Genomic DNA, 26299 nt, shown 5'->3' with positions numbered 1-26299 from the left:
CTAGCTTATTTGATTATTAAACTTGTATATGTTAAGGAAGAACATTTCTAAAAATGCATGCATCTTTTTTTTCCTTTAAAATGAAAAATCTCATCTTTAATATCCCTGTTGCTTGTGATATAGACAGCTATTGTCCTTTATATATTTTCCCTTGGAGGTACCTATATTTTTGTATTGTTTGTTATTAAAAGTGGCAATTGGGAGTGCTTTCAAAAATTTTTTATTCCACCCTTTTGGAGTTGCTATAATTGTAAAGCTATGATTTTGTCTTTTTAAAATTTTTATCCTGATCCAGAGTTCTTTTAAAATGTTCAGGCAGTTCAAAAATTTTATTTAAAGGAGTGGCTTCCTACTTAAGTTTATGTGTTGTTGTTGTTTTTTAAAATTAACTTTTAGATTAAGTTGCAGTCTATTGACAAAGAATGAGGACAGTGTCCCTTCAAATGTGTCACCAAAGAGGAAAGACCTGAAGGAGCACCAAAGGTCTGAGACAATTGCTATTGTTGTTGTTTTTAAATCCCAGATGGATTTATTTGTTTGTTTGTTTATAAGTTCAGATTATTGACTGATCATTTTTAATGCAATTTTACTGAGATATAATCACATAACATACAATCTTCCAAAGTGTACAATCAGTTGTTCACTGTATTGTCATATAGTTGTGCTTTCATCACCACAATCTTTGAACATTTGCATTACTCCAAAAAATTTTTTTTAATTAAAATAAAAAGGAACATCCAAAACATCATTCCCCTCCTCCCCCACATTGTTCATTTACTTTTTTAATACAGTTTTATTGAGATATATTCATACACCCTACAGTCATCCACAGTGTACAATTATTCACAGCACCATTGTACAGTTGTGTGTTCATCACCAGAATCAATTTTTGAAGCTTTTCCTTACTCCAAAATACAAATAAAAGCAAAAAAAAACACCTAAATCTTTCCATCCCCTCCATCCCACCCTATTCTTCATCTAATTTTTGTTCCCATTTTTCCACTCGTCTGTCCATACACTGGATAACGGGAGTGTGAGCCACAAGGTTTTCACAGTCACACAGTAACACTGTGCATGCTACATAGTTATACAATCGTCTTCAAGAATCAAGGTCACTGGGTTGCAGTTCGACAGTTTTAGGTGTTTTCCTCTAGCCATTCCAACACACCAAAAACTAAAAAGTGATATCTATATAGCACATAAGAAGACCCTCCAGAGTGACCTCTTGACTCCATTTGAAATCTCTCAGCCACTGGAACCTTATTTTGTTTTATCTCTCTTCCCCCTTTTGGTCAAGAAGATGTTCTCAATCCCACAGTGCTGGGTCCAGGCTCATCTCCAGGAGTCATTTGCCACATTGCCAGGGGGAGTTACACTCCTGGGAGTCATGTCCCACATAGCCGGGAGAGTAGTGAGTTCACCCGACAAGTGGGCTTAGAGTGTGGGGGTGCCCCTCCCCTACACATCTGAGCAAAAAAGAGGCTCTCTGGGGGAGACTCTTAAGCACAATTACAAGTAGGCTCTTGGCCCACCAAATTGACAATCCTCAACGTTTTGAGAAAATCAGCAATAACCCAGGTGGGGAAGTCCAACATTTCCACATTTCTCCCCAGTTCCTCCGGGAGCCCCGCAAATACAATTTTATTCTCTGCCCATATCACTCAGGGATGTATCAGGATTTCACCCCAGACTGTACACACTCACCAAATCCCACTTCCCATTCAAAGCTCCATGCAGCTATGGTGTTCAGAGACTGATTATTTTTTTTAAACAAAACCCTTTGGTATGGCATTGAATAAATTCTTAGCAACCTGACATGTCTTTTGGGGAACATCCCTACCTATAACATTTGTAGACTTCCTTTACGTCATTTTTCAGCTTTTCCTATTTAGCTGCCTTGACGTATCTGTTACTGGACCAAGGTGGTGGATTCTTAGCCTGATGCACTCAAATGACCAATTCCTCAGACACTGGGGTTTCAAAGAAAGAGTTTTATTGCTAGGCGTGAAGCAGGAGAACAGATGGCCTAATGCTCCAAAATCTGTCTCCCCTAACTGCAGTAATTCTGATAGTTTTATAGCATCAAAAGATGCGCAGGTTTTAGGATAATGAGTATAATGGCCCCAGATAATGTAATAGAGGTGATCTAATTATTGAACATGTGCAGATTGAGTACATGCTTAGTCACAGAATGTATGTAAGAAAATGGCAGTCTTAATATGATGATGGTGGTGATTTGTAGTATTATAATGAGGTACAGGTGACTTGTAGGTAAAAGTCTAAGCTACTGCACATGTCAGGTGGGCCCATTTTGGTTAGATCCAGCTTCGGTTATCAAGATAACTTTGGACTTCTGGTGGGTTAGTTCTGGGCTGACCCAAGACCCTTCACTAATAAAAATTAGGGGCTGCCTTTAGTGATCATAAGACTTCGGAGTTGAAAAACTGGATAAATGGGTACAAGTGAAGGTTAGTCACAAGGTTTTTACAATCACAAGGGCACAAGATAAAGGCTACAGAATCATTACCAGAGATCAAGGCAGCTGGATTACAATTCAGGTTTCAGGTATTTCCCTCTGTCTATACCAGAAAGTAAAAAGGAATATCTTTATAATGATTCAGTAATCATCAGTCCTCAAATCCTAACTTCTCAGTTACGTATCTATGTATTTTTGTTTATTTGTTTTACCTGGACCTAAAGCCTTATGTATAAATTTTTAAAGGTCAGGCAATCCTGGATTATAAATTCCAATTAAAAATTTAAGTTTCTTATAATTTTTTTTTTTTTTTTTTTGGATCCGTTTTAGGATTGGGAAATTTCTTAATAGCCCTGAACTCTGCTCTTCTCCAGGGGCTAAAACTTACTGAGGGTGCTGTTCAGGCAGCTTAGAAGGTCTGGTCTTAGAGGGCATTTGTCAAATTTTAGTAGTCAGGCAAAGAAGGGTACAAGGAAGGAATATAAAAGGGAGCAGTGGGATTAGGAGAAACGGAAAGAGCAGCAGTGTTCAATCCAGTCTTTTCAGTTGGAGGGTTATAAAGACTAGGTTTTTAAGAGAAGGTAAGCTCTCTGTAAGGAGTTTTTTAAATAAGCAATTTTGGAATTCTTTTGGCTGATTTGGCATGTTAATTAAAGAATGCATTCCCTTGTTTCTGGGGGATCCTCAGTAGGATTTGAAATTTCCTCGGTTATGGCTCTCATTTTAGCTTTAAGTTTAAGGAATGTTAAGTGATAGAAGCAGTTTTTGAGTCTCTTTTATTACATTTGACTTTAAAAAGGGCTAAGGGGGTGGGTCTGAAAGAGCTTCAAGGCCCTTATTATAAAAGAGCAACTCCAGGAGGCTAGGATAAATAAGAGGTCAGGGAAGGCAGAGAAGGAGCTGAGGCAAACTCAGAAAATTCGTAGGTTTCAGTTTTTCAAATTTAGTTACGTGTTTAGACAAGTTTTTGTTTTGTTAATTTGGTATTTGTTTCTTGGAGAGAGGCAATTTTGGAGTTTTTAAGTACCAATTACAAAAAGATTGTCTCTAGTATTCCAGATTCAGTGACAGTAGGATTTATACGAGGCAGGAGCATAGTTTTTGTACACGAAATTAGCTGGTGTGCTAGATGATGGTGCACCATTAGAATTTTTTTTAATAATTAGAACCCATTGTTTCTGATTGAGAGCAATCTTAAAGCCTAAAAACCTGACATTATTTGTTTTAGAGTTGGGTTAATGAGATGTTTTAAGTGTGCTTTACATGGGATACTTCTTTAACCTGGCAGACAGCCCATGATTCTAGTTGTGTGACCTGTGACCAGATGTCCCTAAATGCATAGAAATTGTTTTGTGGGTGGCAGGCAACTGATTGTCCATTTTGCCCATCTGTGACCACTTACATGATTATGTAATTGTCTCAGGACAAAGGTCAATTAAAATGTTAGGGAGGCATCCCTCCATATAATATCAGAGAGAGAAATAAGAGATTCCAAATATCTGAGTATACACCAAATAGGAAAAATTCTGGTAAACCAAAAGGACAACCAAAAGGATGCTGCCATCAGTCCAAACCAAAAGAACAAAATTCAAAATAAAACCAGAAGAACAAAGTTCAAAATGCCTTTAATAAAAGACACCCAAACAAAGGCCAGAACCTCAACTAAAGGAAGGGAGCTTCAGAACAGAGGGAACTCACCAACAGAAACCTGGGGCCATCGGGGAGATGACAGAGCACAAGGGGCTCTAGCAGGTGCTGTGCTCAAATCCAACGGTGCCTCTGGAGTTGGTGGCAGTCACTTCAGATCCCTTCTGATACCATGTCATGTCAACTGAGAAACAACAAACTGAGCTGTAAAGCAATAAACGCTTTTATTTGGGTCTTAGAATTGTAATTCAGGGTGCACAGATTAAGGTAACAACCTAAATGGTGTCCCAAGTTGGGGCCCATCAGCCAAGGGTTTTTGAAAGGAAAAAGAGGAATTAAAAAAAGGAGAAGTTGGTTAGGGCAAGGGTCTTAGAAATAGGTTTCATTTTTTTTTCAGAAAAGGGTGGCTTTGTTAGCTGCATGGGTTTTGCTTTCAGGGTTTCAGGGGTGATGTAAGGGCCTTTCTGGATGACAGTTCTCTGACTCCATTTTTTTTTTTATTGTGATTGTTCACATACCATACAACATACAATAATGCAAGGATCCAAAGTGTACATTCTATTGCCCCCAGCACCATCATACAGCTGTGCATCCATCACCACAATTAATTTTTGTTCAATTTTTAGAACATTTTCATTACTCCAGAAAAGAAACCAAGACAAAAAAAAGAAAAAAGGAAACTCAAATCCTCCCATATCCCTAACCATGCCCCCTCCATTGTTGACTCGTAGTATTGGTATAGTATATTTGTTACTGTTTATGAAAGAATGTTGACATACTACAAACTGTAGTATATAGTTTGCAATAGGTATATATTTTTTCCTATATGCCCCTCTATTATTAATTTCTAGTTGTAGTGTCATACATTTGTTCTGGTTCATGGAAGAGATTTCTAATATTTGTACAGTTAATCTCAGACACTGCCCACCACAAAATTCACTATTTCATACATTCCCATCTTTTAACCTCCAACTTTCCTTCTGGTGACATACATGACTCTGAGCTTCCCCTTTCCACTACTTTCATGCACCGTTCAGCACTGTTAGTTATTCTCACAACGTCCTACTGACACCTTTGTTCATTTCCAAACATTTAAGTTCAACCTAGTTGAACATTCTGCTCATACTAAGCTACCGCTCCCCATTCTTTAGCCTCGTTCTATATCTTGGTAATTTATATTTCATGTCTATGAGTTTACATATTATAATTAGATCCTATCCGTGAGACCCTGCAATATTTGTCCTTATGTGTCTGGCTTATTTGACTCAGTATACTGCTCTCAAGGTTTTGTCGTTGTTCTAGTTTGCTAATGTTGCCAGAATGCAAAACACCAGAAATGGATTGGCTTTTATAAAAGGAGGTTTATCTGGTTACATAGTTACAGTCTGAAGGCCATAAAGTGTCTAAGGTAACACATCAGCAATTGGGTACCTTCACTGGAGGATGGCCAACGGCGTCCGGAAAACCTCTGTTAGCTGGGAAGGCATGTGGCTGGCATCTGCTCCAAGTTCTGGTTTCAAAATGCTTTCTCCCAGGACTTTCCTCTGTAGGCTTCAGCTCCTCAAAAATGTCACTCTTAGTTGCTCTTGGGATGTTTGTCCTCTCTTAGCTTCTTTGGAACAAGAGTCTGCTTTCTACGGCCATCTTCAAACTGTCTCTCATCTGCAGCTACTCTCTCAGCTTCTCTGCAATCTTCAAAGTGTCCCTCTTGGGCTGTAGCTCCTCTTCAAAATGTCACTCTTAGCTGCACTAAGTTCCTTCTGTTTGTCAGCTCATTTATATGGCTCCAGTGATTTAATTTAGACCCATCCGGAATGGGTACGGTAGCACCTCCATGGAAATTATCCAATCAGAGTCATCACCCACAGCTGGGTGGGGCGCAGCTCCATGGAAACACTCAAAGAATTACAATCTAATCAACACTGATACGTCTGCCCACACAAGATTACATCAAAGATAATGGTGTTTGGGGGGACATAATACATTCATGCCGGCACAGTCATCAACCTATTTTTTTTTTAAGATGGTTTTGTTCACATGCCGTACATTCCATCGTAAGCAAGTAATCGATGGTTCCCTGTATAGTCACGTATTTATATGTTCACCACCCTCAACACTATCTACGTAAGGATACCTACATTTCTTCCACAAAGCAGGAGGAAAAGTCAAAGAAGGTTGAGAGGCAGAAGAAAAAGAAAAATGAAAGAGAAAAAAAAACAAAACACAACAACATGGCAGCTAGGAAGCAGCAAAAGGAAAGATAACCTTAGATCAAAGTAGAATACAGAGTCAGACAACACCACCAATGTCAAGAGTCTCACACCCCTCCACTATGCCCCGCTCTTATCTGCATTTACCTTTGGTATATTGCCTTCTAAGTCCATTTTAAGTCTCTAAGCCTGTTACTTGGTTTTGTTTTATTTCCTTTCACACCTTCCTGAATTAATTCCTTCAGAATTTATGTAGTGTGAGTCTGTTGATGGTAAACACTCAATTTTTGTTATCTAAAAGTTTGTTTTTCCCTCATTCTTGAATAATAGCTTAGTTGGGCATACCATTCTAAGTTGACAGCTGTTTTTTCCTCAGTATTTTGAAGAGGCCTTCTGACTTCTATTTTTGCTAATGACAGGCCTGCTCTTGGTCCAGTTTCCAATTGTCATTCTTTTGTAGAGAATCTGTCATATTTTCTTTGGTTGCTCTTGATCTTCTTTGTGTCTTGGTCTTCTTCAAATTAACTATGAGATGTTTATATTTATATTTGTTTTTATTTTATTTTTTGCTTGGAATTTATTGTGACTTTTAATTCCATATAATCATACTTTTCATCAATTCTGGCAAATTTTCAGCCATTATTTTGAGGTGTCCAAGATATGTTGCATTCTAAGCATTCAAAAGTAAATAAATAATGAGAGCGATGTCGGGGGAAGAGGTGGGTTACAGCCACACAGTCTCCCTCCACAGAGGAAGAGGAAGGGGTGGAGGGAAGGTCATGTGAGAATCTCTCCTCTGCGAGTTGTTACAGTATCATCCACAGGCAACTTTGGAGGCAAACCAGACTCTGTGGGAGCCACACAGGGAAGCCGAAATGAGAACGATGGGAATGAGGCTCCTCATATTCCCAGGAAGAAGTTAAGGCTAAAAGAAGAAATATCATAATTTCAAAAATGTTTTACCATACAGCTAAGGATAATAGATCCCTCTCCTCTGGAAGATTTAACTGGAAAGATCAGGCTGGATGTCTCTTCCTTGTGCTTCCATTACAGTACGCGTAATTGTTATGCCCTGTTTTCTTGTCTCTATGCTAAACTGTGAGCTAGATTGTGAGCACCAGGCTTATGTGAATTGTTCCCCCACACCCAGCCTAATGGCTAGTGTACAGTAGATGCTCAACAAAAATGTATTACATCAGCAAATAAATAATCTCAAGGTAGATGTTTTGAATGTCATAGGTACCAAGACTGTACACGATACCATAGGAAAGTGGTTTTCCGAGATTTTTGGATTTCACTAACCAGCAAATTGAAAAAGAAAACTGGCATTGAATTTATATGGAATTTTAAAAAATCATCTACCATAAGCATCATTTCATAAATTAAAATATATTTCAACACCATTAAACTAGGAAGCATATAATGGGATACCATTTGCTTTTATAAACAACTCCCTACGTTGTTCTTATTTATCTCAGCTCCTACTCACAAAAGGCCTTTTGTAACCCATTGGTACAGAAGACTAACCGTAAATATTTCTCTAGCTCAATAAGCTTTACAGTACGGTAAGGGAGAAAAAAGTGATACATGATAGACAGCCAGCCAAGTGTTAAACTGTGTGCTGCTCATTCCCCGGCCCTCTGCGTTAGAATGGAAAGACAGGTGTACCCAGAGGCTCTGGGGGATGGGCCATGACCTGAGGTGGAATGCTGTGCAGTTATATGGGGTTTTGCTGTTTACCACGTGTGTTCAGACACATGATCTGACAGAATTCACACAATTATCTCGTGAGATAGAGTTTTATAACTCCTATTTTACAAGTGCATGAAGAGGCTTGGAAAGATTCAGCGACCTACCCACGATGACCCACAGATCTAATAACTGTTATTATTAAGTTGGCAGCCTACCTGCAAGATCAGGAAACAGGAAACGTCAGCTGAGAAGGAATGTCCCACCAGGTCTACCGTAACATGTCAGTAGGTAACTGGACAAATGTGGACAGGTTTCCCCACCACCCTCTTCCAAAGTCCCAGGTACCTGTGTAGAGCTAGAAGAGTTGGGCTACAGAGCAAGAGAGAGTGGCGTGATCTGATCCCAGAGTTCGGGAGAGGCGCGGACCCAACCAAGACCTCTCCCGCGGGGGGCGTGGCCTGAGCGCGGAGGCGTGGCTTTCCGCGACCGCCCACGAAGCTCGCGGACTTCTTCCGCGGGTGCGGAACGAGGCTGCGGGACCATGGCGAGCGGTGGGCGTTCGACTGGCGGCAGCGCGGTCGGGCGGCGGCTGCATTCTGCGCAGGCCGCAGATGTAGCCTCGGCTTCCAGCTTCCGGGCCTTCGAAATGCTGCACTTGCACCTGGACCTCCGGGCTGAGTTCGGACCGCCGGGGTCGGGCCCCGGAAGCCGGGCGCTGAGCGGCATGGCGGTCTTGGAGCTGCGCTGCCTGGCGCCCGAGAACGCCACCGAGCTGAGGCTCGACTCGCACCCATGCCTCGAGGTGACGGCGGCGGCGCTGCGGCGGGAGCGGCCCGGCTCCGAGGAGCCGTCCGCGGAGCCCGTGCCCTTCCACACGCGGCCGTTCTCGCGCTACGGCCAGGCCCTGTGCGTGGCCCTCCCGCAGCCCTGCCGCGCGGGCGAGTGCTTCCAAGTGCAGCTCACCTATCGCGTCGGGGAGGGACCCGGGGTGAGTGCGCCCCTCGGGCCCCGCCCGCCCGGCCCATGCCGCCGGCCTCCCCCAGCTTCTTCCCCTTCGTGCTTCCGGCCTCTGGACAGGCACTTATCCTCACTCCTAGAGGAGGAGAATTTACAGCCCTGCGCTGGATGGGGGCCCCGACCTCTCCTTGGTCACCGCCCCTGGTTTTCACACCTTCAGCTCCCTCTTCCTTACGGGCTGCCTTGCTTTCGGCTTCTTAGCGATCTAGCCATCGTGCTGTACACCATTCGTCCTTCCCATCCTTCTTGACTCTACTTGCTGCTGATTCTAGTGGCTTGCCCAGCTTATCCCACATTCTGTTTTATCACACACCCCCATGTCTAGTTTCCATTTCTGCCGGAGGAGGCATTCCCTTTGTAACTCGATCCCGCGTGGCTTCCTGTATTACGAATTTAAATCGAACTTAACGCTGTCATGGGGCTTTGGGGCCTAGAACCCTGACGAATCAGCTACTTAATTTCTGCTTTTTGCGGCCCTGGGCAATGCTGGTTAATTAGCGGGATGCTGACTCGTCCCTTTGTTTTGTGCAGTTTTGTAGTTCCACAGGCTACAACAACTGTGAAGTGTAGATGATTATTTTCATTTCCTCCTGAGAAGTCCTGGATTCGTTTAACAAAAGAATTTGAATAAAAGTGAGAACTGGAATTAGGATGTAGTAGGCATATTTTGGCCTTCTCGCTATTAGTTGACTCTTAACTTTGGGTGGACAGATACTGGAAATGAGGGAATGGAAGGTTATGTGGCTCACAACCTTTAAGAGTCAGTCAAAAAGTCCTTCATGGAGAGTCCTCAGGTGGTGGCTGCCGGGGTTTTCTCTGATAGGGTGGGTTTCACTTTAGACTGCCTTCCTAGGATTGAAAGTTTCTTATCTAGCTGGCATTTCCCCTTTGCTCTTAGAACTGGCTCAAAGGGCAGTTCTGATTCCTTTTTCACCGTCGAGGGAATAAGTGAACCTTATGATAAAACTTGTTTAAAAAATGAAAGTCCAAAGCACAGTGCAAGACTGTAAGGCAAAGGAAAAACCCAGTGCCCTCTGGGGATACCGTAATGTCTGTAAATGTGTTTGGTTGCTCTATTATGTTATGGTTCCTGCTTTGGAGCAGAAACTAGAAATTAAACCGGGTGACTAGAGAAATTAAGTCCTCCCTGAATTTACCTGCTGGAAGTGGCACCTAAAATAAAACATCAAAATTAAATTGGCAGAGACCCATGCTTTACAGCAAACTGCCCTTTACACCATGAAGGTCTTAAGTAATGGTGCTTGTATTATTCCTTCCCCTCTTCTCATTGCCACCATCCCAGTGAGCGTTCTCACCGCATCACTGGTGCAGCCTCTCCCTACTTCAGACTCTTCAGGGTACATACTGCCAGGCTTCTTCCTTCATTTCCTTTTCTTGTCATTGCTTTAAAAAACTCAAGCAAAGATGATGAGTAAGGAATTGTGGTGGAGGGAATGATAATATTTGTTAACATGTGTCAGGCCCTAGTTTAAGTGCTTGTCATAAGTTAAACTAGTTGCCTATATACATATCAAGGACCCTATATATATTAATTAATTCTTAATGACTTTTTTACAACAGTTTTAGATGAACAGAAATATTTGAACAGATAGTAGTGTTCCCATATCATCCCTCCATCGTACAGTTTTCCCCTATTATTAATATTTTATATTTTTACGATATTAAATTGATAATTAATGAAACTGTCGATACATTATCATTAACTTAAGCCCATCGTCTATTCATATTTCTTTAGTTTACACTTAATGTCTTTTCTATTCCAGGACCCACTTAGGATACCAGATCATATTTCTCTGTCCTGTCTCCTAAGGCTCCCCTTGGCTCTGATGGTTTCTTAGACTTTCCTTGTTTGATGACCTTGACAGTTTTGAGGAGGACTGATCAGATACGTTGTAGGAGGCCCCTTTATTGGAATTTGTCTGTTTTTCTTATGAATGGACTGGGGTTGTAGGTATCTGAGAGGAGAATCACAGAGGTAGAACCATTTTCATCACACGTATCAAGAGCACATAGAAACAACCTGATTTATGATGTGTTTTTTTAACCTCAATCACCTGCCTTAAGTAGTGTTTGGCCAGTTTCTCCACCGTAAATTTGCTATTTTTTTTTCACCCCTTTTCCATACTTTATTCTTCAGAAGCAGACCCATTGAAGTTTTCACATGCAAACAAAACAAAAACTCAAGCAAAGAAAAACCCAAGATGCTTCCTATGCCTCTTTTAATAGGTCTCAGATACCCCCATATTCAAGGCCATTCATTATACCTGCCCAGTTGTGCCTCCCACCCATTCCAGAGCCTGCTTCCCTGCTCACTTTTGAAGTCCTAACCAGAAAGTTTTGGTATCCCTATGAAACCTTCCTGGAATAATCCAGTTCTTTTTTAAATTCTGAATTGCTTTTGGTGCTGACAGTACCCTCTACACCCCTGGTTGTTTCTGTTGTAAGTGATCCCCTTTTTGCTGTAGGCAAAAATTGGGTTTGTTACAGTCATTCAGATTTGCCCTTGGTTTAAGGGCTAGCAGAAACAAATTAAGAATCGTATAGCCAGTGCCTATAATGTAAAATATATATATTCTGAAAGAGTCCATTTGAGGAATGGAGAGCATATATTAATCACTGACTCCCAGTAGCTTCTGCTTTTCTGTGTCTATTATGGCAGGTCCAAATAGGATTTGTTTTTTGGTGAGAAGCTACTATAGTGAGGAGGACACAGATGTGGGGACAGTGACAGGGTCCAAGGCCAGGTGTGAGATTCTTGAGGTGACTTGCAATACAGCAAGGAATGGACCCTTTTTGGCTCTGTCCTTTGAAGTGGAGGTAATACCTTGGCATGGATTCCAGGGTAGATTAAACGCACGATAGGAGAGAACCTCCCAGTCAGAGCCAAACTGGTTGGCAGAATGATTTTAAGGATTACCTAAAATTCCCCCATGCCAACCAGCTCCTTTTCTCTGGCCGGACCAAGCATATGCAGAGATTGTCAGTTCTGAAATGTTCTTCTCTTCTCTTAGGTTTGCTGGTTGGCTCCTGAGCAGACAGCAGAAAAGAAGAAGCCCTTTGTCTACACCCAAGGTCAGGCTGTCCTAAACCGGGCCTTCTTCCCTTGCTTCGACACTCCAGCAGTGAAGTATAAATACTCAGCCCTTATTGAGGTAAGGGTACTAAAGTTAGATGCACCTGCCCTTGGGATTGAAGAAATAATTTCATATCTAAGTCACATTTTAGTTGGTAAATCATAATATCCATCCATTGGGACCTGTGAACAATTCCTTACTCCCAAACTCATCCACCAGTAGAAATTTTATATAGCCTTCCTCTAAATCCTATCAGTTTAGCACAGTTTGATTTCTTGGAACCTTTGTGTTCCCCAGGATGGATTCTGGGTCATTATCATCACCCATGCAGGTTGCTGGTCATGCTGTTCTGCAAGCTAATCAAAAAGAGACTCTCTCCAGGTAAAATCTCATAAGCTTTCTCTGTTGTCAGGTCCCAGATGGCTTCACAGCTGTGATGAGTGCTAACACCTGGGAGAAGAGAGGTCCAAATAAGTTCTTCTTCCAGATGTCTCAGCCCATTCCCTCCTATCTGATAGCTTTGGCCATCGGAGATCTGGTTTCGGCTGAAGTTGGACCCAGGTAGGAAACAAAGACCCCACAGGCAAGGTTAGATTGACCTAAGCGGCAAGGAGGACAATGGCCAGAGGATGTGCTGGGTGTTTCTTGGGGCATTCTCAGGTCCTCTCTGTGCAGCCTTTCTGCAGCAGAAAGTCATGCAGCATGTGTAGAGCAGAGGAAGTGCTCCTTTTCTCCCCTCTTCTCACTCCCTTCAGTTCTGTTCTTCCTGTCTGGAATGAGATGATCAGACTGGCTAGTAGTAGCTGTGTGCTGGGTTGGATTGCAGAGGGGTGTTGGAGCTTAAGTAGCAGTTTTAGAAGTGTGATCTCATTAGTATTTTTAAGCTCTAAATTCCTTTCTAGCAACTGTATTTGCTGTTTGTGTGTGTGTGTGTCTACCAAAGTTCTCCATTTTCTCTAGCACTGAATTTCAAATATCCAATTTTTATTTCATTCCCTCTACAGAGGGAAGTAGAATCTCCTTTCTGACTTACACAAACCTAAACCCAGGTACCTCCATGATGTTAAATGGATTTGTGGAAATAAAAAAGGATTTTGTAATCTTTCCTGAGAAAAGAAATTTGACATGGAGGATAGGTTTTTCCTGGCTATCATATTATCTGCCACTTGCGAGAGGATAAAAGATTGGATGGTCAAGCTGTGACACATTTCCTGGTTCTGTACCTGGAAGTGGTGTTGTCCTAGACAGGATTATTTACAGGTCTCAGACATCATAGCTAGGCTCAGTAGCACTGCTTTTATCATAAATCTTAGTTCCTGGGTTTCAGATGGAAAATTGATGGGATGCTCTTGGTATTTGCTTCCAGCACACACGCTCTTGAAGACAGTGTGTCCTCCTCTCGTGAAGAGCTGTCTTTATATAATAGACAGGATAATAGATAAATAAAGGAATGTCATTTCAAAGAATTTACTTTTTTTTTTTTTTTTACTTTTTATTTTGAAATTATTTCTAACTTACAGGACAGTTGCAAAAATAATACAAAACCCATACAGAGATCTCCAACAAACCTCTCACCCAGATACCCAGATCCATCAACTTTTAATATTTTGCCACATTTGCTATATTGTACTTTCTTTCCATCCATCCATCCATCCCTTCATCCATCCACCTACCCATCTATCTCAGAGAATTTATTTTTACTAAAGTTCTTTGGAATGAACTATTAATGGGAAATAAGGAAACAATATATTCAAAACATATGGATAATGATTTTTCTGAACTCTCTGTGATAAAATGACATCAGTTCAGGTGGCAGAATTGATTTAAGTGGTGATGATGATTTATTCCTTTCTCTATTAGGCGGACAGCCCTTACCTCATGGATCAAGTCTTAGGGTTTTATAGGTACCGTGTGGGGTGTGTTAAATGGGAGGGTCTTCTGGCAAAGTATGTGACCAGTTCTAGTTCCTGTTACCACAGGAGGAAAATCCTGGGTAGAATAGAGTAATGGATATATTCTAGTAGACCCTTATATGTAGCTTCTCTTTTAATCCTTATATCAACCCATTGAGGGATTGTCTCCATTTTGCAGATGAGAAAATAGACTCTGATGCAATGGGTTGTGCCAGGTCAAATTGTTGGCAGAACTAGAATTCAAACTCAAGGTATCTCTACTTCGAATCCAGTGTTCTTTTCATTGTACTACTTGTAACAAGATTCTAGCTTGACTGAGAGCATCCTAACTTCTTTTGAAAGAAATGTGTGCCCTGATGGAAGTATCTTGAATGACCCCTGTCTAGCATATCTTAAACTTTCAGGTGGTTGTACCAAGCTGAAGTATTGTGGGCCAAAGGACTTAACGATATCCAAGCTGGTGATGGATCAGTTCATAAAGTAATTCCTTAAATATTTTGACTTCTGTACCCTGGTCTTTTTTTCAGCCTTGTGTTCTGTCACATCATTCTGGTCATTTGACCCTCCAGGTAGATGACCCATTCAACTATACCTGGCTTCAGGGTTTCTTGAACTCCTCAACCCCACTTCTCCATCCACTCAGCCACCCACACTCACGGTGCAATGCCTAGACTTAGTCATTAACCTGAATAATACCATATTGGAAATTTTAAATACCTTAGCTTTATTCATTGTCTGACCCCATCCCACTAACCTTCCAGTTTTCTGATAGTCTCTCTCTTTTATATCCCACTGTACCTGCTCCTTGAGCTCCTAGAGGCTCCCTTGCCTCACACCGCACATTTCTTCTGGACAGTCAGCCTCTCCTGGCCAGGCTTGTCTTTCTGACCCAGTTGCTCACTGAACTGCTTCTACAGTGTCTCAGCCCCAGATCCCGCAATTCCCTTTCTCCACTTCTACACCTGGAGGTTTGGAAGATGGGGAAAATAATGTGACTGCTATATATTTCTGGTTTCCTACTGAAAAGTTGGAATTAAAGAAAAGTTGAGATGGACATTTATGTGGTTTTCAAGAAAAATAAAATAAATGTATGGTCTTCAACTATAGGGGTGCTTTTAATATTGCTCAACAGTCCTTTTAATTGTTTTTCTGTCTCATTCCCCTTAGGCTGTTCTAAGACTTTACTGTTCTCTTCAAATTCCCTGTTTAAACCCCATGTACTCACTCCAAGCAGATGATCTATTTTTGGTTTCCTAGTGAAAAGTTGAGATTTAAGACCTCCTGGTTATTCATTTCTAGTCTCCCTTGTGGCCTCTTCTCTGTCGAGCTCCTTATGTGTCACTGTTTCCCAGAGTTCTGTCACTGACCTGTTTTTCTCTCCTACATGCTTTCCTTGGGGAAGGTCATCTGCTTTTGTAGTTCAGTATGTTTTCTGTGTACTGCAGCCAGAGTGATGTCTCTCAAAACTAAATCAGACAATATCACTTATTTGCTTAAAACACTCCTATGGCTCTGAAGGTCAAGTTCTGTGATGTGACAGATAAGGCCCTTTGTGACTCTCATGCTCCATCTCCTGCCCCCACTCTGATACTGCACTCTTTAGTAATACCAGACTCGTGGTGGTTTCTCACATGGACAGTGAAGCTTTCCACTGCTAGGCCTTTGCTTTTGATAATCCTTTATACATAACTACCATACCCATCTTTCCTTGCCTAGCTAAGTGTCATTGATCTTCACGATTCAGCTCACATGGCATTTGAATGCCAAAAGTGGAGTCCCAGCTTGGATCGTGTGTCCTTTCTTGAACTCCCACAGCATCCGGTGCTGCCTCTCATTGCATTTGCCATATAAATGGTTGTCAGCCTGAATCAACCTGCTTGACAGAGTGTTTACAATTTAGACCCCAAATGCCTTTCCCACGTCAGAGAGCTGGACTTGGGAAGGGACCTTCAGTCCCCAAATCCTCAAGGCCCACTTGGGGAACACCTGATCTGGTTTACCTGTTCCTTTTCCTCTTGCTAGAATAGTTCTGAGGTTCTGCAAAGGCAGAGAGAAAGCCCTTCTTCATGCTGGCCTCAAACTTTGCCATCTGTCTCCATTCAGTGTGTTCTGCAGGAGAGCAGTTCTGCGGAGCGTCCAGGAGAGAATAATGCATTGAACATCCGTATACCCACCTGTCTTCCCATATCAGTTTTATTTAAGTGTGGGTTTGTTTTTATTTTTGCTAAATCCTTTAAAAGCAAGCTTGCCCCTCCTGAGAATAAAGACATGCTGCTCCCTTATAACCACAATACCATTATTGCACCTAAGAAAATAAGCAGTTAATTCTCTATTAACATTTATAGGTTCATCTCTCTCTTATGGCTCTTTTCAATTCCAAAGATTCTTTTACAGAGAATCCTTTCTAGACCTCTCTTAAAAGCAGGGAGAAGGGAACTAATATTTATTGTCCAAGGGCCATAACATAACAGCCCTCAGATTTATTTTATTGATGATTATTGACTAATGATTTATTGTATGAAGGGCTTTTATATGCTATCTTATTTAATCTTCACTAGTTTTACGCCTGAGGAAACTGAAGCTCGGGGAGGCTAACTAACTTCTGCAAGCTCACATTCAGCGTTAGAGCCCTAGGCTCCTGCTGCCTGGAGGAGGCAGTTGCTACCTCCATGAGGCTGACGGGTTCTTACCTCGCAGCTGTGGTGAGCAGATTGCTTTATCTGTGCAGGTGACCTGATCTTGCATCTCTTGTGTCTGGCTGAGCAAACTGTCACATTCATTTGGCTCAAATAGGAAACTAAGGCCAGTTTTCTGCAGGTCCTTTCAGGATCAGGTCACCAGATGGTCTCTGAATACCCCTCTGCAATCTCTGCTCTTGTCTTTAGGAGCCGTGTGTGGGCGGAGCCCTGTCTGATAGAGGCCGCAAAGGAGGAGTACAACGGGGTGATAGAAGAATTTTTGGCAACAGGAGAAAAACTTTTCGGACCCTACGTCTGGGGAAGGTGTGGTGTCACTTTGGCTCTAGTGTCTTTTTTAAAACCGATTCTCTGATTTCCCACTCTCTCTCTTCTGGTGCTGCCTCTCTTCCTTCTGTCTCCTAGAGCAAAGTTTCCCCAGCCCCAGAAGTGAAGGAGAGGAGGAAGAGATGAACCAGGCCTCATCCATTGTTGCTGAGGAGGGGACCCTGGGAGAGAGGGTTCCTGAGGTGATAAAAATGTGCCTCATAGTTGCTCAGTTTGGTGATAGGGAAACAAGGTCAGGGGGCCTTTGTTGACTTGCCTTTCCTTGTTGCTGGAAGTAGCCCCACACTCCATTGTTTTCCTTTTACATCTTCAGTCTTCTTAGATAAAATGGTCCACTTTGGTCTTTCTGACCCCAAAATTGGCTTCCAGTAAGCTAAATGTGATAGAGCTGATAATATGCTCACACCCTGCTTGGAAGTAGAGAGGGAAGCAGAAGAGAAAGCAAACTCCACCCAGAAAAGTCCCAGACAGTCAGGGGAGCCACTGGGGAGAAGGCCTGAGGAGCTAGGTTTCATTTTCAGCCCTGGACCCGTGAGTCTACACTGCTTGTTCAGTGGCCGCATCTCTTCGGGCTGGGAAGGAGGCTGGAAAAAATCATTGCTCAGGGAAGTGAGGCGAGGTCTGTTCCAGAGAGCTGGGGCCTCTCCATGACCTCTCACTTTCTTGGCAGGTACGACCTGCTTTTCATGCCACCGTCCTTTCCATTTGGAGGAATGGAGAACCCTTGCCTGACTTTTGTCACCCCCTGCCTGCTGGCAGGGGACCGCTCCTTGGCTGATGTCATCATCCATGAGATCTCCCACAGCTGGTTTGGGAACCTGGTCACCAATGCCAACTGGGGGGAATTCTGGCTCAATGAAGGCTTCACCATGTATGCCCAGAGGAGGATCTCCACTCTCCTCTTCGGTAAGCCAGCCCTCAGGCCCCTGTCCTTCTTTAGCCTGTGAGGCCAGTGTGTTCTCCTTTTGGGAGTTCAGGATACAGGTAGGGTGTCAAGGGAGGAGGTTGTAGTACAGAAAGCTCAGGTGAAAGGCATGGGGGACTAAGGTAGAATTAAAGCTATTGTTTTTAAGTAAATAATTTCCACTTCACTGCATGTCACTAGAATCAGTTGAAGCAGTGGGAAAATTGAATGAATGAACTAATAGGTAAAATAACAGTCAGACCACCCTCTTCCCCCAAGTTGAAGCCATACTTGATACAATGTTCTCCCTAAAACCAGGCATAACTCCTGGGGTCATTCACCCAGATGGCAGGTTCATTTTATGAATGTATCATAGCATTATTATAATCATTAGTTCCTACCGAACACCTGTGTACCAGCTTTGTCCTAGGCACCTTATAAATATACATCATTTAACAATTCACAGTAGCTCTATGAAATAGATACTATCTTCATTTTAAATGTGAGGAAACTACAATTCAGAGAGTATAAGAAATGTGCTCAAGCCACTTAGCTGGTGCTGGCACAGAGCCTTGAATTGAGCCCAAGTGCTAGACTCCATAGCCTGTGCTTTAAAAAAAACCATTTATCTGAACTATCCTGTTTATTGAGAACCCGTCGTGTATCAGGTGCTTTAAAAATATATAACATTTATTATTTGTTTTAGTTGCCCAGCTACTAAAACAAATAGCATACAATGGGTTGGTTTAAACAACGGGAATTTATTGACTCACGGTTTTGAGGCTAGGAAAAGTCCAAAATAAGTCATCAGTAAGGCGATGCTTTGTCCTTGGAGAGTGTGGCGTTCTGGGGCTGGCTGCCCGCGATGATCCTCGGGTTCTTGGCTTTTCTGTCATACGGCAGTGTCCTTTCTTTTCTCTTCTAGTTCCGTTGACTTCTAGCTTCTGCTCCTCCACGTGGTTTTGTCTTCAGAAGTCACTGGTGATAGAATTAATGCTCAACCTCATTTATTTGGGCCACATCTTAACTAAAAATCACATCTTCAGAATGTCCTATGTACTGTGGGTTCACACCCACAGGAATGGATTATGATTAAGAACATGTCTTTTTCTGGGTACATAATTTAGCATACAAATAATACATATTTTTATTATTTTCTCTGATCGTGATCTATATATATAGAAAAGCACAAAAAAGAGAAGAAAATCTGTCCATAATCTCACTGTCCAGAGATAATTGGTATATATCCTTTCAAACATTTTTCTGTGTGAGTGCATGAATTATTAGACCATATATGGTTTTACAACCAGCTTTCTTTTTATAAACTTAATAAAGTTAAACATTTTCCAAAGTCATTATATTTTCTTCTAAAACTGCATAATATGGATGTTTCATATTGTATTCACTGAATATCTATATCCGTTGCTAAATCTGTTTCCAAATCTCCCATTGAAATATTTTGACAAGCATCCTAACATATAAATTATAATGGATATCTCAATATTTCAATAAGGATAAATTCCTAGAAACATAATTTCTGGGTCTCAACATATTTGAGGCTTTTTAGACATTGTCTCCCAGAAAGTTTGTATGAATTTGTATTTTCATCCAGAGTATATAGAGCGAGAACCTGTTTACGAATGTCTTAATCAGGCTCTCAGAAGCTTGCAGAGCCTATATTATCTTATTGCACAGAAGAAGAAACTGAAGAGGTTCAGTAACTTGCCCAGAGTCAGAACATCTAGTAAGTGGCAGAACTGGCCGGTTGAAATCCCCAGTCTCCTTCCCCTCCACCATTTCCTCAGTCATTATTCTTTTTTTAGAGCCAGGAGACTTAGAGACCCTTAGAAAGATTTTGGATGTCAGTTTCTCTTGTTTGACAGAAAAAGTCAGATCTTTCATAGAAGATCAGATTACCGTATCTAAAAATAAAAATAAATTGACAGGGAAATGTAACCATTAGAGGAGAGAACAAGTGTGATTCTCCCAGCCCTCATTTATGGGAGAGGCCGGCAGCTGGAGCTCACCAAGTCCTCTGCAGCCCAGAGCAGCAGGACTAGGAGCTGAGTCAGGTCTCCGTGGGTGGCTCTTTTTGCCCTCAGGTCCCCGGGAGGGTAACCATTTGAAACATGCCATCCTTCTCTTTGTGGTCACAAGGGGGCAGCACAGCCTCTTCTGTCAGGAGAATGTACTTGGATGCGCTGACATACTCTTCCTTGGGGCTTATGGTTTGTTTTTCTCCAGGGTCTGCTTACACCTGCTTGGAAGCTGCAACAGGGCGGGCTCTGCTGCGGCAGCACATGGACATCACTGGAGAGGATCACCCACTCAACAAGCTCCGAGTGAAGATTGAACCAGGTCCTGGAGGTTCCTCTGGCTGGCACCCCCTCCCCTAAACTGAGCCTGGAGCCCCAAGTTACTTTGAGCTTCAGGTTGATCCGTGCACATTTAGAATGTTTTCTTGGGGAGGCAGAGGCTTTCTAGAGCTCTTTTTAGCCATCAACTGGCCTCTAGGCAGACTGAACCTAAGCTCCTTCAGCCAGATAGGTGTTCTCTCCAGTTCTGTGAAGGTCTTAATGACTTTTTACTACTATGTACATCTCTACAGGTCCAAATCATTTACAAGGCATGTTGCCATTCCTTTTCTTGTTTGTTCCTTTCACCTGCTTTTTTGTTGTTTTTGTTGTTTTTATTGTGGTAACATGTATACAACATAACATCTCCAATTTTAACTACTTTCAAATACAGTTCAGTGGTGTTAATTACATTCACAATGTTGTGCTACCATCACTGCCAGCCATTACCAAAACTTTTGCATCATTCCAAACAGAAACTCTGTACCTATTAACTCCCCATTCCCACCCCCACCCATGGTAACTTGTAATCTGCTTTCTGTCTTTATGAATTTGCTTATTCTAGGTATTTCATAGAAGTGAGAGCATACAATATTTGTTCTTTTGTGTCTGGCTTACTTCACTCAGCGTGTCTTCAAGGTTCATCGATGTAGCATCTGTTATTCCTTTTAACAGCTGAATAATATTTAACTGTGTATATATACATTTTCTTTATCCATTCATCCTCTGATTCCTTTTTTATCATCAAGTCAGACCTGAGAGTTGTGTTGAGCAAGTGTCACCTTATCTTACAGAGGATAGGACTGAATGCCAAACAACTTTAGTGACTTGTCCAAGGTCATGCGCCCAATCTGTGCGTAGCTGGAACTCCAGTCCACCTCCTCTGTCTCCCAGTTCAGAGGTTTTTCATTTCTAACACTTTTTTTAATTCCATGTATGACTAAAACCTTTCTGTGCAGTTGAAATTCATGTTCCTCAATGCCTTACCTATGAAAGTAAATTTCTTGTACACTGGTAATTAGTTAATTTTGGTCTCAAGCAGTTGTAGAAACAACATGTTCTGGGGAGTTGAGTGTGGAGGTGGTGACCAGTAGGCCTGGAGAAGAAGACATTGTGCCCAGTGCTTAATCCTGTAAGTCTATGGAACCCACCCGAGCAGAGGATATTTCAGGAGCTTCCTCTGGAAGCTGGATTCTTTGTCCCCTTATTAGATTCATACTTATTGGCCACTTAAGATCTCCTTTGAAGTGCCTAGAGAGAGGCCGTGATATGTCTGGAAACTTCTTGTCCCTGGGGAAGGTGAACTCTGATCTATTCCATAGTTAGTCTTTGAATCTGGAGCTATAGAGGGTCAATGAGGATGAGAGGTTACAAATGGCTCAAATCTTGTCTGCTTTCTCCTCCAGGCGTTGACCCAGATGATACCTACAATGAGACCCCCTATGAGAAAGGTTTCTGCTTTGTCTCATACCTGGCCCACTTGGTGGGTGATCAGGATCAGTTTGACAATTTTCTCAAGGTATAGTCAACTCTCAGCTGAGGAGAGAAGGAAGAGCAGCAGTTAAAGCAGCTGGGTCACAGTATAAGAGTAAAGGCGGGTGCAGACAAGTTCAGGGGTTGGACGAGGGCCCAAGAAGTCAAGGGACTCTACTCACCAGTGTGTCCAGAGAGTAACTGAAAAGCACCTTCTTTCTTTACAGGCTTATGTTGATGAATTTAAATTCCAAAGTATCTTAGCTGATGACTTCCTGGAATTCTACTTGGAATATTTCCCTGAGCTTAAGAAAAGGAAAGTGGATTCCATTCCAGGTAAGTAGAGGAACTGGCTTCTAGGAGACAGGAGAAAATTACATCCCACTGACATTTGGAGAAACTAAGATGGGGTGGGAAAATACCTCACCAAAGCCATCTAGTAAGTGGTGTTTTGGGGAGCAAACCCAGGATTCCAGGCTTTATTGCATGAAAACAACTTCTTGACTCCTCTCTGCCACATTTTCTCCCATTTTGTTTCCTTACTCTCTGCACATACCCACTCTCTCTCTCATTTTCCTTGTACCTCAACATCCATAATTAGATCCTTAACTCTTCCTAGAGAGCTGCTGCTCCTGCCCAAGCTGAAACCCACAGGGCAGTACCAGTGGCAGCAGCCCCTGACTTGAGAACATGGAGTTGCCTTGTATGGCCACATTTTGAGTGAGGGGAAATCCCAGTGGCTGCCCTGATTTAGATTTTAGGGGAGTAGGGGGAGTATGATCTAAGAGAGAGTGGAGAATATCCTGTTTGGGAATGAGTAGTCCATTAAACTAATTTCACCTCGTGTGGTGAACACTGAGTCACCCTGTGATGCTCTGGCAAAGTCAGCTTCCCCTGATGGCTGGGATTGGTCAGGCCTTAGCAGCACCTGCTCTGTGGTTGGAGCCCTGCTTTTCAGGTCATGAGACTGGAGCTGATGATAGTTAATAATTATGCACTGGCAGAATGCTAAGCTCTTTACCTGTTTTTGCTAATTTAATCCTCAGCAATGGCCAAGCAAGATAGGGTCTGGCACTCCCATTTCACAGATAAACCTGAGGCATGGAGAGGTAAAGTAACAGGCCCATGGCCTCCTAGCTAATAAATGGCAGAGCTGGGGTAGGACCCCAGGCAACCTGGTCCTAGAGCCCAGGTGCTTAACCGCTATGTTGTTCTGGTGTCAGAGGGGATTGTGGACTTGAATAAGGCAAAAAAAAAAAAAAAAAAAAAAGAACACAATGTTACTGTCACTGTAGAAAAAGGTACAGTCCACTCTTACTGTGATAGTCTCTAGATACCATTATAACTTGAACCCTGCTGGGACAAATAGTTGCAGTTGGGTGGGATTGTGATGTTAAATTTCAGAGAGAGACTCTGGGATAGAGAGAGGCGGGCAAGAGCAGGAAGTTTCTTGCTTGGACAGAGTTTAATGTGAGCCTGCCCAAGAAATTCTGACATCTTCTCTCTCCTTCTGCTAAACAGGTTTTGAGTTTGATCGATGGCTGAATACTCCTGGCTGGCCTCCCTACCTCCCTGATCTCTCCCCTGGAGACTTACTCATGAAGCCTGCTGAAGAGCTAGCCCAGCTGTGGGTTATGAAGGAGCTAGATATGGAGGCCATCAAAGCTGTGGCTCTCTCTAACTGGAAGACCTACCAGTTGGTCTACTTCCTAGATAAGATCCTCCAGAAATCACCTCTCCCTCCTGGTAAGAAAAAGTGGGTGATCTGTTCATTGTGGAGAATTGAGGCTCCTTATGTGCAGAGTTTTATATCAGGGGCCAGAGGGAGACTCAAAAAGAAGTTGGGATGCTTGCCCCTAGGCAACTGCCAGATGTAATAGGGAAGCCAGCAGGTGGACAGGAGCAGTTTTGTCAGGAATGCGTCAGCAGAAGGCTGTAGGGGATGCATGTAAAGTGCTGTGGGAACAGAAATAATAAAGGCTAGCACTCATCAGTTCTTCCATCTGTGCAGGAAATTCTTCTAAGTTCATAGAGCATGATCTGTTAACCCATTTGATCCTCACAACTCTGTGCAGTAGGTACCATGATATGATAATAATCCCCAGGTAACAGAGAATGAACTTGAGGCACAATAGGTCACACAGCCAATAAACAGTGGGGCTGGGATTTGAACCCACTCTTAACTACTAATGCCATGTTGCTGCTCAGGTCAGAAATAATATTCACCAAGTGGTGTTATTCAGAAAAAATTTAAAACCAAGATGGCTTTTAGCAGGTTAGTGGTAGGAGAAAAAAGCAAGGGGAAGGAAAAACAAGATGATTATAAGAAAGGAGAAGGCCTGTAATAATATTAAGGAACATTTGGTGGAAGAGCCGTAGAAATTAAGACGAACAGGAAAACAGGACATTGCTGTTTCTGAGCATAAAATGAACAGAATGAATGAAGTGCGTGGTCTGGAACCCCCTTCAAGTTTATTCCCAATGCTTTGGAAGGCCTGAGGGCAGACACACGGTGTCCCTGAGAATGGGGCTTCTCAGCTCCTGGAGGTAGGCCTCCAACAAAGTCATTAACCAGCCCATTTCTTTTTTTCTTTTTATTTTGCAGGGAATGTGAAAAAACTTGGAGAGACATATCCAAAGATCTCAGATGCCCGGAATGCAGAGCTACGGCTACGATGGGGCCAAATCATCCTTAAGAACGACCACCAGGAAGATTTCTGGAAAGTGAAGGATTTTCTGCAGAGCCAGGTGGGTGACCCTGGCCTACTCACCCCCCTCAGGCACACAGAAGGACGCTCAGCCATACTCAGAGCAGTCCAAGTAGTCAGTTGTGGAGCGCCTCATCAGACCCTCATCACCTGAGACAGACCCTGCCCTACTCAGGAGCAGAGGGAGGGTAAAGTAACCTCCTGGAGAACCCTGCTAAACAGTCTGGATATTAAGCAGGGCTTGTGGGGGCGTTACCCTGGGGGTAAGAAGACTCCTACAGGCTTTGCAGATCAGCTGGTGAGCCTGAGGGAGAAAAGGTGCTCAGAGCCAACCCCAAACTGGAAACAATGCACAGATCTGGGCAAGGGGAAAAGGCGAGAGGGAAAGAGGCCAAAGGACAAGCGAGATTAGTGAAGGGTATGATTATAGGTCTCTACTCCCTGGGGAAGCCCTGTGACCTAGGGACATTTCAGACACTAGTCAGATCCTAGAGCACCCCGAAGGAATTGCCCTGGTGGGGAAGGGCCTGCGGGCTCTTACAGGGAGCATCATCAGATCCCAGAGCCCTGGAGCAGGGAGGGAGCTGGGCTACCAGATACAAAGCAATGCTCTCATTCCCCATCTATTTGGAGCAAGAGCTGGGAATCTGTTTACCTGTTTGGCAGTATTCTGAGTCCTCTGATGGCCTCTGGATTTGAGGAATTTATGATGTAATAATTGTCTTACATTTCTGTGAATCTGACCTGTGGATTTTCTTTGGCTTTACTGCAACTGGACCTTATGTGGCCCTCAACTTCATGTGCTGCAGCCTTTGGTGTCTGATTATCTCTTATGAACTTGCTGGCTAACCACCTACAGCTTTCTAAAAGTTTGGAGTCCCACTGTGTCCACCCTCTTTGTTTTGTGGAGAGTAGATGCCTGCCTCTATGTTATCATGGACTGGAGTGAACATTGAGATCCAGCTCCATGAATCTGTGGCTCCCGAGAAGATGCCAGAACTAGAGGCCTTGTGACCGGGAGACCCTCCGTGCCCACACTGATGCCCACCTCCCTTTTGCCACCTGACCGTGCCTACCAGGGGCAGGACAGGAGGGCTGAGCAGCCCGGTGAGCAGGCTGCTCAGGTCCTTTGTGTATGTGTGTCTCCCGCAGGGGAAGCAGAAGTATACCCTCCCGCTGTACCGTGCGATGATGAGTGGCAGTGAGGCAGCCCGGGCCCTCGCCAAGGAGACCTTTGTGTCTACTGCCTCCCAGCTCCACAGCAACGTCGTCAACTACGTCCGGCAGATTGTGGAGCCCAAGGGCAGTTAGAGGCTCCTGTGTGCAGCCTCTGCCCCTTTAAGACTGCAGATGTTCAAAATAATTGTTGCCAAATTCCAGTTCCTCAGTCAACTCTCTGAAGTTCATATTCCCTCAGGTGGGCTTAGATGTGTATGACCTTTTGGACCTCTGCTGTGGTGGGAACATCTCTGGGATGTTGAGTCCCAAGACCAGAGAACTTCCCATAGCTCCTCAGCATTCAGGCTGCTAGGTTTGGTGGGTACAGTCTTCTCCATCTTTCCCACTTAAGTCTCCAGGGAGGAGCAGTGAGGATTTTCTTTTTTTAGTTTATTTTTATTTTTATTTTTTTGCTGATTCTTCAAGTACTGTGCAAAGGGCTGGCATTTGGTAATTCTTTTTCCAGGTTTAACCTTTATTTTAATAAATGTTTTTCAGTGAAAAGTATTTCAGTTGGAATTATGGATTGAGTGACTTATCTTTCTTCTACCAGGTGTCTTCTCTGTGTC

General features: G+C 42.9%; 1 protein-coding gene across 1 annotated transcript; it reads left to right on the top strand.

The window, feature by feature from the left end:
* The first annotated feature begins 8519 nt into the window (after positions 1–8519).
* LOC119526146 (arginyl aminopeptidase) lies at positions 8520–26249 on the top strand. The gene is made up of 11 exons (XM_037825045.1): positions 8520–9013; positions 12075–12215; positions 12550–12698; positions 16936–17052; positions 17744–17979; positions 20222–20335; positions 21738–21850; positions 22032–22140; positions 23326–23550; positions 24410–24552; positions 25665–26249. Exons 1-11 carry the CDS (start codon positions 8567–8569, stop codon positions 25821–25823), a joined length of 1953 nt encoding a protein of 650 aa, XP_037680973.1. The 5' UTR covers positions 8520–8566; the 3' UTR covers positions 25824–26249.
* Positions 26250–26299: the final 50 nt, after the last annotated feature.

Source organism: Choloepus didactylus, chromosome 2 (assembly GCF_015220235.1).
Source record: "Choloepus didactylus isolate mChoDid1 chromosome 2, mChoDid1.pri, whole genome shotgun sequence".
Classification (NCBI taxonomy): Eukaryota; Metazoa; Chordata; class Mammalia; order Pilosa; family Megalonychidae; genus Choloepus; species Choloepus didactylus.
This window is presented reverse-complemented; position numbering and strand designations above follow the sequence as displayed.

Excerpts from the sequence above, each read along its gene's own strand:
- LOC119526146 (XM_037825045.1), top strand. The coding sequence starts at position 8,567 with ATGGCGAGCGGTGGGCGTTCGACTGGCGGCAGCGCGGTCGGGCGGCGG. Across the intron at positions 12,216-12,549 it reads AATACTCAGCCCTTATTGAG|GTCCCAGATGGCTTCACAGC; the intron begins GTAAGGGTACTA and ends CTCTGTTGTCAG. Across the intron at positions 22,141-23,325 it reads GAAAGTGGATTCCATTCCAG|GTTTTGAGTTTGATCGATGG; the intron begins GTAAGTAGAGGA and ends TCTGCTAAACAG.